The sequence below is a fragment of the Periophthalmus magnuspinnatus genome, chromosome 13 (genome assembly GCF_009829125.3).
Source record: "Periophthalmus magnuspinnatus isolate fPerMag1 chromosome 13, fPerMag1.2.pri, whole genome shotgun sequence".
Taxonomy (NCBI): Eukaryota; Metazoa; Chordata; class Actinopteri; order Gobiiformes; family Gobiidae; genus Periophthalmus; species Periophthalmus magnuspinnatus.
Window position 1 is genome coordinate 31,086,940 of NC_047138.1, and position 11,522 is coordinate 31,098,461.

Genomic DNA, 11,522 nt, shown 5'->3' on the forward strand with positions numbered 1-11,522 from the left:
TTGTTTCATTCACACATGTTTGAGTCGCACTTTATTATCAGTCTGTTACATCTCCCAAACTCAAAACGCTCTGTTCCACCTTGTGATGTCATGAAGTGGTATTTTTCAAGTTAACACCTTTTACCTTTAGCTCAATAGAAATCGGCAATTCCAGGGCTGATATTATATCCAAATGATTCTAGTGAAGGTGTGTGGAGTTAAAAAACACGGCAGAGCACTTCTTCTATCGCCACTTGATGACATCACAAGGTGGAACAGAGTGTTTTCTGTTTGAGGAGAAGCGTAAATCTGCAGGGTTTGTGCGTTAAACGTGTGTGAATGAAACAAAAACACAACTCCAGGTTAAGCTTTAAACGCATCATGAATTTTACTTCAGATCTTTTTTCGATCGACTAAAGAATAAAACATGAATCTACAAACGGTGAAATCCCCTAAAATCCAGCGCAGCCAAACCCAAACCGCACTGCGTCATGTTCCGCTGAGCGTCCCATTCACCGACAGTTTCACCTTGACTCTAGTTTAAAGCGTTTACCCCGGACAAACCTGTCAGCTGCCATTAGAGCGTGATGGTTCGCAGACAGACGCAGGCGGGACTTTGGACTGGAGCGACTCAACGGAACGCCAGCGAAATCACAATCTGAGTCCACACGAGGATTTAGAACAACAAAACATCCATAGAGCGCGTGAAGAAGTGGACTGAGACACTGTGACGTCACCGATGGCGTCCAGCTCCGGTCAAACGAAGCGAATCGAGGCTAGCGGGTATCATGGCGACCAAAGAGCCAATCGGGAGCGAGGCTGTTGAAGGTAACGCCCCCTCCCCGCCCACACAGATGGTTTAGCATGGAGCGGGAGCTTAGCAACGCCGTCAATCAAACCTGTTGCTAACGCTAGCGGGGGTGACGTCGGGGGAAGAAGGCGTCTGAACCTCAAACCTCAAAATAACTAAAAACGAACAAAAAAAGAAAATACAAATAACAAAAGAATAAAGGAAATTAACCCTTAAAAAACCTCTCAAAATAACAAAAAAAAAAAAAAAATGAATCAAAATAGCTAAAAAAAAAAACCTGTATAAAAAAACAAACAAACAAAAACAAAAGAAATTAAACTTTAAACCTAAGCTTTAAAATAAAAAAAACCTAAAAAAAACCCCTCAAAATAACAAAAATATGTATAATAAAAATTAAAAATAACTAAAAAATGTCTCAAAATGACAAAAAATAAATACATTTCAAAATAACTAAAAAAACTTATAGAAAACAAACAAACAAAAAAAAGAACTTAAACTTTAAACCTAAACTTTAAAATAAAAAAAAGAAATAACTAAAAAAAAAACCTGTATAAAAAAACCTAAAGAAACAAAAATAAATAAATAAAACTTTAAACCTAAGCTTTAAACAAAAAAAAAACCCTCAAAATAACAAAAAAATAATAATAATAATAATAAAAATAAAAAACAACTAAAAATGTCTCAAAATATCAACAAAAAAATAAATAAATTCAAAATAACTAAAAAAAACCTTATTAAAAAAAAGAACTTAAACTTTAAACCTAAACTTTAAAATAAAAAAAAGAAATAACTAAAAAAAAAACCTGTATAAAAAAACCTAAAGAAACAAAAATAAATAAATAAAACTTTAAACCTAAGCTTTAAACAAAAAAAAAAACCCTCAAAATAACAAAAAAATAATAATAATAATAATAAAAATAAAAAACAACTAAAAATGTCTCAAAATATCAACAAAAAAATAAATAAATTCAAAATAACTAAAAAAAAACCTTATTAAAAAAAAGAACTTAAACTTTAAACCTAAACTTAAAAAAAAAGAAAAAGAAATGACTAAAAAAAATTATTTTTTTTTATAAAATAACAGAGAGAGGGGCTACGCTAGCAAAAAAAAAGGGTTTAACTCTATACAAAGCTGTTCTTGGATTAGTTTGTCAGGTCATATTTCAGTTTCCTCAAATGTCACTGTTCCTTGAGTCGTTCACCACAGTATTTTGTATAAACTTGCATCTGTCCTGTTTTGTTTCAGCAAATCGAAGCCGCCTCCGCAGATCTCGCCCAGTAAGTCCAGCGGAGGAGAGTTCTGCGTGGCCGCGCTCTTCGCCTCGTCCAGGTCCTGGTTCCTGTCCAACCCCAACATCAAGAGAGAGAAAGGTGAGCGACGCAACGAGAACACAACGAGAACACAACGAGAACACAACGAGAACGCAACGAGAACGCAACGAGAACACAACGAGAACACAACGAGAACACAACGAGAACACAACGAGAACGCAACGATAACACAACGAGAACACAACGATAACACAACGAGAACACAACGAGAACACGAGAACACAACGATAACACAACGAGAACACAACGAGAACACAACGAGAACACAACGAGAACACAACGAGAACACAACGATAACACAACGAGAACACAACGATAACACAACGAGAACACAACGATAACACAACGAGAACACAACGATAACACAACCACAACGATAACACAACGAGAACACAACGAGAACACAACGAGAACACAACGAGAACACAACGATAACACAACGAGAACACAACGATAACACAACGATAACACAACGATAACACAACGATAACACAACGATAACACAACCACAACGATAACACAACGATAACACAACGAGAACACAACGAGAACACAACGATAACACAACGATAACACGACGAGAACACGACGATAACACGACAAGAACACGACGATAACACGACGATAACACGACGATAACACAACGAGAACACAACGATAACACAACCACAACCACAACGATAACACGACGATAACACGACGATAACACGACGAGAACACGACGAGAACACAACGAGAACACAACGAGAACACAACGATAACACAACGATAACACAACGATAACACAACGAGAACACAACGAGAACACAACGATAACACAACCACAACCACAACGATAACACAACGAGAACACAACGATAACACAGTGATAACACAACGAGAACACACACCGAAGCGTCGCACCATGACACTGAAACAACCGTCTGGGATCGTGTCAGACAGTCCGTTTCCCATGATTCTTAGCAACAATATAACAGTAACAGTTTTTACCGTAGATTACCACATTTTCCGGGCTATAAATGACACTTTTTTTCATAGTTTGCCCAGGGATGCGACTTATATGTGATGATTTATGTGGAAATTTCAACGTCACGGCAACGAAAAAGACTTTTATTCATCCCCCGTAAAAGATAATCATATTCTGCCGAGTCCGATGAGCCGCGTAAAAGAGGAAATGGAGGAAGAATTCAGTGGATTTATTGATTTGGAGTGAGATCCAGAGTAAACCTGTTGCTTTATTTATCTGATTAACTGTTAATATCGTACGTTAACAAACCAGACATGTGTTCAGTTCTGTCTGTGCTTCATGGAGCTGAATAAATATAAATGTGTTACGTGACTTTAGAGATAAAACGTCTGTTCTTGGTCTCGGTTTTTGCAAAATAAATTTCCCCAAAATGCGACTTATTTATGTTTATTCCTTCATTATTACGCGTTTTTTTGCTTGTGCGGCTTATACTCCAGAGCGACGTATAGTCCGGAAAATACGGTTTAAAGAACTGGACTAAGTGGGTGTGACGTCGCCCGTAGCGTCGGACTCGTCATTGCTAGCGGTTATAGCGGCGAATCTGCGACCAGGGGCCATATTTGGAAGTTTAAACGTGAAACCAAAGAGCCAATCAGGAGCGACGCTGTTGGTCAAACCTGTTTTTGAGCGACCTCAGGGAAAGAAGGCGCCGGATCGGTCTGTTATTAATGTTCATAACTTGATTTACGGACAAAATGGCAAAATAAAAAAGCTCAGGAGTTAGCTATGTCCATTTATATAAACAGTCTGTGGTTTTTACGAGAGAAAACGTAAAAAAAAAAAATTAGCATCTTTTACCCGACAGTTCATGACGTAAAGAGGAAATTCAAATCCGGTACAGGCCTTTAACCTCCTGAGACCTGGTGTCCTCATCTGTGGACGACACATTTTGGGTTGTTTAGGCCACAGTGCAAATTTTTAGAAGAACAGCAACAAGAACATGGTCAATTTTGAATATTTCTAAGAGTTTAGAATATTTTTTTTCATTTTTTAATTATTTTTATTTATTTATTTCATTTTTTAATTATTTTTATTTATTTATTTCTTTTTTTATTATTTTCATTTATTTATTTATTTTTTATTATTTATTATTTTATGTATTTATGTATTTATTTATTATTTTTTATTATTTTATTTATTTATTTATTTATTTCATTTTTTTAATTATTTTTATTTATTTATTTATTTTGTATTATTTATTATTTTATTAATTTTTTATTATTTATTATTTTATTTTATTTATTTATTTCATTTTTTAATTATTTTTATTTTTTTATTTATTTTTTATTATTTTATTTATTTATTTAATTATTTTTATTTTTTTATTTATTTATTTTTCATTATTTATTTTTTATTATTTATTATTTTATTTATTTATTTCATTTTTTAATTATTTTTATTTATTTATTTATTTATTTTTCATTATTTATTTTTTATTTATTATTTTATTTTATTTATTTATTTCATTTTTTAATTATTTTTTATTATTTATGTATTTATTTTTTATTATTTATTATTTTATTTATTTATTTATTCATTTTATTTTTATTTAAAGGCGTACGTCTTCCTACACCTGTCAGCAGCACAAATTAGACACATTGTTCCTAGAGACACAATTGTTTCTAATTTTGTTTTTTACACTAAATCTCTGTGTCAAACTCTTAATAGTTTTTGCAAATAAAGTCCTGAAAGAGCTCGAGTCTCAGGAGGTTATAATGTTTCCATTCATAAAAACATTTTCCGTGTTCTCTTATCCCAGACCAGTCGCGGCAGTCGGTGGTGGACTCCCTCTACATCCTCAGCTGCTATGGAAACTTAGTCGAACACGTCCTGGAGCCCCGCCCCCTCGCCACGGTAACCAAGATCAGCGACGACACGCCCCTCGAGCTCAGCACCTGCCCCCGAGCCTGCTGGATCCTCACCAGGTACGGCGGCGGAGCGGTCAGCCCGTCTCCTCCCTCTCACCGGGCGGTTTGCGGGTCTCTGAGTGGAGTTTGCATGTTCTGCCAGTGTTACAGAACGGTTCATTTACTCATCTTTTATTGTCTTGCTGTTCATTTTAAACCGTTTGCAGTCGTTCGACGTTATTCCTCACTTACCTTTTCCATTCAGAACATCGTAAATACTCACCGTGATGAGTTTATAAGTGTTTTTTTCCACAACGAGCTGAGCTTTTGACAGTTTTCACGGTAATGCTAACAAGAACTAGCTTACTAACAGCGCGCCAGCCTTACTTCCTGGTTCACGGACAATAAAAAAAACACTTTCTAATTCGACGCAGACGGCACACGGCGGTCTCGTTTTGACCTTAAGAGCTGCTTTTACTGCGTTTTATTTAATTGCGTGAAAATTGCGCGTACGCCGCCTTTAAGTTGTAAATTGCTAACTGTGAAATCGATGTGTTTTGTTTTTTTTAGGACTCCGCAGTGGAACGAGCTGCAGCCTCCGTTTAACGCTAACCATCCTCTGGTGATGTCATCAGACCTGGTCCAGTACTACCAGTACCTCCTGGCCGGTGAGTACTTTTACACTTTTATCGACAAACGTACCGCGGACAGTGTTTACGCTACCCGCTGTTGCGTTTTTACAGGCAGTAGTTTTATACCGTGCTTGATTCATGGCGTGATGTTTGACAGTTACGTGCGTTTCGGTCGCTCTTCCCGCTGTGCAGAGGTTCACGATTTGAACATGTGCGTTTCTTGCGCTGCTCCTTCAGACGTGATTTAGTTTCTCTCGTTTCTGTGTCCGTCCAATACCAGATTTTATGTTTTATTTAAAGTCGCGTCCTTCAATTGTACTTTCACTTTTACATTAATGTTATAAATCAGATGTGCAGACTGGGTTAGGTATAAAGAAGTGGCTAATGTGGAATTCCGGGAGCGACCTCGGGGAAAGAAGGACCTGATTTGTCTGTTATTAATGTTCATATCTTGATTTACAGACACAAAAGTGAAATAAAAACCCCAGGATCATGTAGAGGGTTAATACGAACATTTAAGACCAGAATGAGTCTGAAGCAGCAGAGACAGAGAGAGGGGACAAAAAAGACACAAAAATAAACTCAAAATAGCCCCAAAAAAACAAACAAACAAAAAACCCTAAAAATGACTAAAAACAAGCAAAAAAACCCTCCAAATAACAAAAAAATTGAGAAAATAAACTTTAAAAAATCAATCAAAATAACAAAAAATTGTATTGTAAAAATAACTAAAAAACCTCTCAAAATAACAAAATAAAAACCAAAAACTCGTATAAAAAAAAAAAAAAAAGAAATTACATTTAAAAAAAAGAAATTTCTGATAAAAAAAAAAAATTAATAGAATAGAATAACTAAAAAAACTGAACCTGAACAGGATCATGTAGAGGGTTAATACGAACATTTAAGACCAAAATGAGTCTGACAGACGCAGAGACAGAGAGAGGAGACAAAAAAAATAAATAAACTCAGACTAGCCCAAAAAACAAACAAACAAAAACAACTCAAAATTACTAAAAACAAGCAAAAAAAAACTCCAAATAACAAAAAAATTAAGAAAATAAACTTTAAAAAATCAATCAAAATAACAAAAAAATGTATAGTAAAACAACTAAAAAAACTAAAACTCTCAAAATAACAAAATAAAAACAAAAAACTCAAAATAACTAAAAAAATTAAACTTTAAACCTAAACTTTAAAAAAAACCTAACAAAAAAAAAAGAAATTCTAAATTCTAATTTTAAAAACAAACAAACAAACAAACAAACAAAAAACTTAAGAAATAAAATAACTTAAAAAACTGAACCTGAACAGGATCATGTCGAGGGTTAATACGAACATTTAAGACCAAATGAGTCTGACAGACGCAGAGACAGAGAGAGGGTTTTTCAATAGAAAGTGAATTGGAGCCAGAGTCGATGGAGCAGGAAGCGCGCACATGATCACTTCCTGTTTGTAAAGCGGCGGCTAACAGATTAGCTGCGTCCATTTATACAGTCTATGATCAGATGTTACGTCCAGACAGTTTGTCTTAAAGTTACTCCCACTCGTTTTGTATTTTACCCAAATACTTTTACTCTTACCTGAGTTCTATCCATGTACTTCTACTTGAGTACCACTTCTGCGTACTCTGCCCCACGCTAAAGCTTCATCGGTTTATTTACCAGTCATGAGGTTACAGAGTTTTAAATTGTTTCTGCTGATACATCTCTCTGGACCTTTTGACCACAGACATGTCGGACTTTCCCTCACACACGTGTTTGTATCGACCGGTTCAACGCACAATTCCACAGTAAACGCAAACACGAAACACTCAGAACCTTATTTGAAATTCCATATGTAAAATGTTATTCCCAGACGGACTGAAGCTAACCCGCTGTGGCCTTTTAGACGCGCGCCCCTGTGTGTCGTGCTGTATTGTGTTGTGTTGTGTTGTTTTGTGTTGTGTTGATTGTGTTGTTCTATATTGTGCCTTTAAACTCCTCCTGCTGTGTTCAGGCTTGTATGTTTCTTCTTATGGTCTTCTGCTCGATTAAACAGGTTTCTGAGCCCTAACCCCCCGGTGTATGTGTACAGTGCATTAAGTTAAAACTTTAAATGACTTTCTGTAATATTCTCTTGATTTGTGTCATTTTAACTAATACAAATTTATTTTTGTTTGTGGTTGGATTTTTAAAAATATATTTTGGAGATATTTTTTATGTAAATTTTCTTTTTATTTTCATTTTTGTTTTCTTTTTTTCTGATTGATTTATTTATTTTCTTTTTTTATTTAAATTTTCATTTTTATTCATTTATACATTTTTGTTTTTTATTTTTTTTATTTTTATTTTAATTTCATTTTTTCATTTTTATTTTTTATTTCCATTTTTATTTCCTTTTTATTAATTTTAATTTTTATGTATTTATTAATTTAATTTAAAATTTTTTATTTTAATTTTTTTTTTTAATTTTCATTTTTACAGAGTGAGTTTAATAATTTATTTTTATGTAAATGAAGTGTCCATGAAGTACAGAAATAATCTTTTAGCGATCTGAAAAATGACATCAGTGAGTGTAATATCTGTAACAATAAAAACATACATAAAATGACTTTATAAAGAGCTTACATTTGATTTAATTTAAACATAAACATCTGCACTTTTTGTTTTTTTAGTCCGTCCATTATTTGTTTTTGACACGTTCCCAATGGATAAAATGTGTTTTATTGTTGTAAATGTTGGACTAAGCCTAAAATACAGAGATTTTATTCAGTGTCACTTCTAACTGCAAGTGTTTTGTAGCTTTTGTTTGGATCATGGGTGTATGAACTTTGACCTCTGACCCTCTCCCTATTTGTGTGCGTGCGTGTGTGTGTGTTTGTATGTATGTGTGTGTTCTACAGTATTTTTCAAAGGTTTATACTTTTTTTAAGACAATTTATGCAGTAAAAATGTCACTTATTGTTCCCATTGATCAAAAACGAGTTACTTTAGTTTTACACTGGAAACCCTGTGTTTGTGCTGTTATTAGTGCCACATGCGGAGTGGGGACCTCTCTCTGTGTGTTGTTCTGTGTGTTGTTCTGTGTGTGTGTGTGTGTGCGTGTGTGTGTTTAGGCCTGGCACATTTACAGAAATTAAGCAGCACTGTCTCTGTTCAAATAAATAAATTAAAAATCGGGTGCCACATGCCGAGTGAGGACCTCTCCCTCTCTGTGTGTATGTGTGTGTGTGCCTGTTTTTCTGTTTGTGTGTGTTTGCATGCTTATGTTTGTGTGTGTGTGTTTGTGTGTTTGAGCCTAATATTGGTGCCACATGCCGAGTGAGGACCTTTCTTTGTGTGTACGTGTGTGTGTGTGTGTGTGTGCGCGCCTTTTTTCTGTTTTGTGTGTTTTTGTGTGTGTGTTTGCGTGCTTATGTTTGTTTGAGCCTAATATCGATGCCACATGCCGAGCGAGGACCTTTCGATGTGTGTACATGTGTGTGTGTCTGTTTTTCTGTTTGTGTGTGTGTTTACGTGCGTGTTGGCATGCTTATGTTTGTGTGTGTTTGGGCCTAATATCGATGCCACATGCCGAGTGAGGACCTTTCTTTGTGTGTACATGTGTGTGTGTGCCTGTTTTTCTGTTTGTGTGTGTGTTTACGTGCGTGTTGGCATGCTTATGTTTGTTTGTTTGAGCCTAATATCAATGCCACATGCCAAGTGAGGACCGTTCTGTGTGTGTACATGTACGTGTGCCTGTTTTTCTGTTTGTGCGCTTCTTTGGATTATTATGTGTGTGTGTGTTTGGACCTAATATTGGTGCCACATGCCGAGTGAGGACCTTTCTGTGTGTGTGTCCATGTGTGTCTGCCTGTTTTTCTGTTTGTGTGTTTGCATGCTTGTGTTTGCGTGTGTTTGTTTGCATGTTTATGTCTTTGTGTGTTTGTGTGTGTGTGTGTTTGGACCTAATATCGATGCCACATGCCGAGTGAGGACCTTTCTGTGTGTGTGTACATGTGTGTGTGCATGTTTTTCTGTTTGTGTGTTTGCGTGCTTATGTTTGCATGTGTGTGTTTGCATGTTTATGTCTTTGTGTGTTTGGGCCTAATATCGTTGCCACATGCCGAGTGAGGACCTTTCTGTGTGTGTGTACATGTGTGTGTGCATGTTTTTCTGTTTGTGTGTTTGCATGCTTATGTTTGCGCGTGTGTGTTTGCATGTTTATGTCTTTGTGTGTTTGTGTGTGTTTAGACCTAATATCGATGCCACATGCCGAGTGAGGACTTTTCTGTGTGTGTACATGTGTGTCTGCCTGTTTTTCTCTTTGTGTGTTTGCATGCTTATGTTTGAGTGTGTGTGTTTGCATGTTTGTGTGTGTGTTTGGACCTAATATCGGTGCCACATGCCGAGTGAGGACCTGTGCTCCCGGACACACTGTTTCCTCTCAGATACATACACAGATATGGCCTCATTCCTCTGGTTCATATCCTCTGAGGGAAACTATGGAATCTATTATGTGTTTGTGCGTGTGTTTATGTGTGTGTATATGTGTGTGTTTGTGTGTGTGTGTAGCAGTAATTTATGTTTATGAGCTTCATTGCACACTGGCGTCGCTCATTCGTGTATTTAGAGCTTTAATATTGTTCAAACTTTTCAAACACTGATTTCTACGAGCTTTTATTACGTTTTAACCGCTTCTAATCCCGTTTTACCTTCTTCCTTTCGCGTCATTCCGATCTCAAAATCGTCGGTGGCGCTTGAATAACAAGTCTTTTGCGGTGACGCTACGAGACGCCCAAACCCGGAGGCAAAATGGCAGCCAGACAAGACGAAGGAGCCGCGTTCAGAATTCATCGTTTTGACCTAACTCCGCTTCACACTCCACTGCTCCGCCGAGATAACGACTGTATTTCTAATTGGATATTAATGTAAACGCCGTGACTCTCTCTCATTATGCGCCCAAATTTGTCCGCTCGGCGCAAAGTTGGCACGCAAATCGGTGGTGTTCTTGTCACCGCGGCAACCCTCATCGCTCTGACACTCCGCGCGGTCGTTAGCGCTAATTTGAGAGCAGATCTCCTACCAGTTAGACCCAGGGCGGCGCAGAATCGTAGGCGGGAGCTAGCGTAAACATCGCGTTAGCCGGGAGCGTTTTTGGTAGAGTTAATTACATATTTGAGTGTTTGTAATGAGAAGATGTGGGTCTGTAGTTCAGATCGGTTCAGTGTGTGGCCATCCGTGAGTTTGGGCTCTTTTCAGACCAGATTCGAAGCTTCGTTTGCGCTTGTTTTTATTGAATTAGAGGGAGTTTTGGGTGTTAGCTAATTGGTCTGGAGTGCTAGCGTGTCCCGGAGCTAAAACAGTGTAGCTGGGTATGAGGAAGACACAGGCTCTTTATGTGTTGAGTGCAGAGGTTTTTAAAAGAGTCCCGCCATTTGTCGTTTGTTTTGTTGTTTGCTAAAAAAGTTATTTGTTTGGGATTAGCTCCACACACTCGCCGCGTTAAACCGATCGCGCTTGTGCGTTTGAGTAACGTCGCCATAGTTTTTTGTGGAAAAATCAAGAGAAGATGTTAAACTTTTTGCCAGTTTTTGTTACTGGATAGGCCCAGTATTTACAGAGATATTAACCATAAATAGCACACCAGCTAGCGCACTGTGTCTCAAAGCTAATGCTAACTTCTTTATTTTTTTTAATAAGTGTAAAATATAAGATCAACACCCTAGTGAAATATTCATATCGATTAAAATAAAGACTATCTGAGTGTTTTTAAATGTAGACTACTTCAGTTTGTGGTGTTTTTTTTAATATTTATGCCTTGAAATTAGCATTAGCGTTAGCACTGAGACACAAAAATCTCTCCTCTGGTTTTCTGGTGAAGTATTAATTTTATTTGTGTAGTGTTTAACATGTTCAGCTCCCGTCCACTACCTC

At 36.5% G+C, this 11,522-nt stretch overlaps 1 protein-coding gene across 1 annotated transcript in view; it reads left to right on the top strand.

Annotated features, from left to right (window-relative positions):
* The window catches only part of bcas3 (BCAS3 microtubule associated cell migration factor), a 223,165-nt gene extending 217,330 nt beyond the window's left edge, over window positions 1-5,835 (top strand). The window contains exons 17-20 of the mRNA XM_033976611.2: window positions 2,037-2,161; window positions 4,909-5,074; window positions 5,567-5,664; window positions 5,786-5,835. Coding sequence (XP_033832502.1) covers window positions 2,037-2,161; window positions 4,909-5,074; window positions 5,567-5,664; window positions 5,786-5,835 — 439 coding nt within the window. The remainder of the gene's footprint in view (window positions 1-2,036; window positions 2,162-4,908; window positions 5,075-5,566; window positions 5,665-5,785) is intronic.
* The last annotated feature ends 5,687 nt before the right edge of the window (window positions 5,836-11,522 follow it).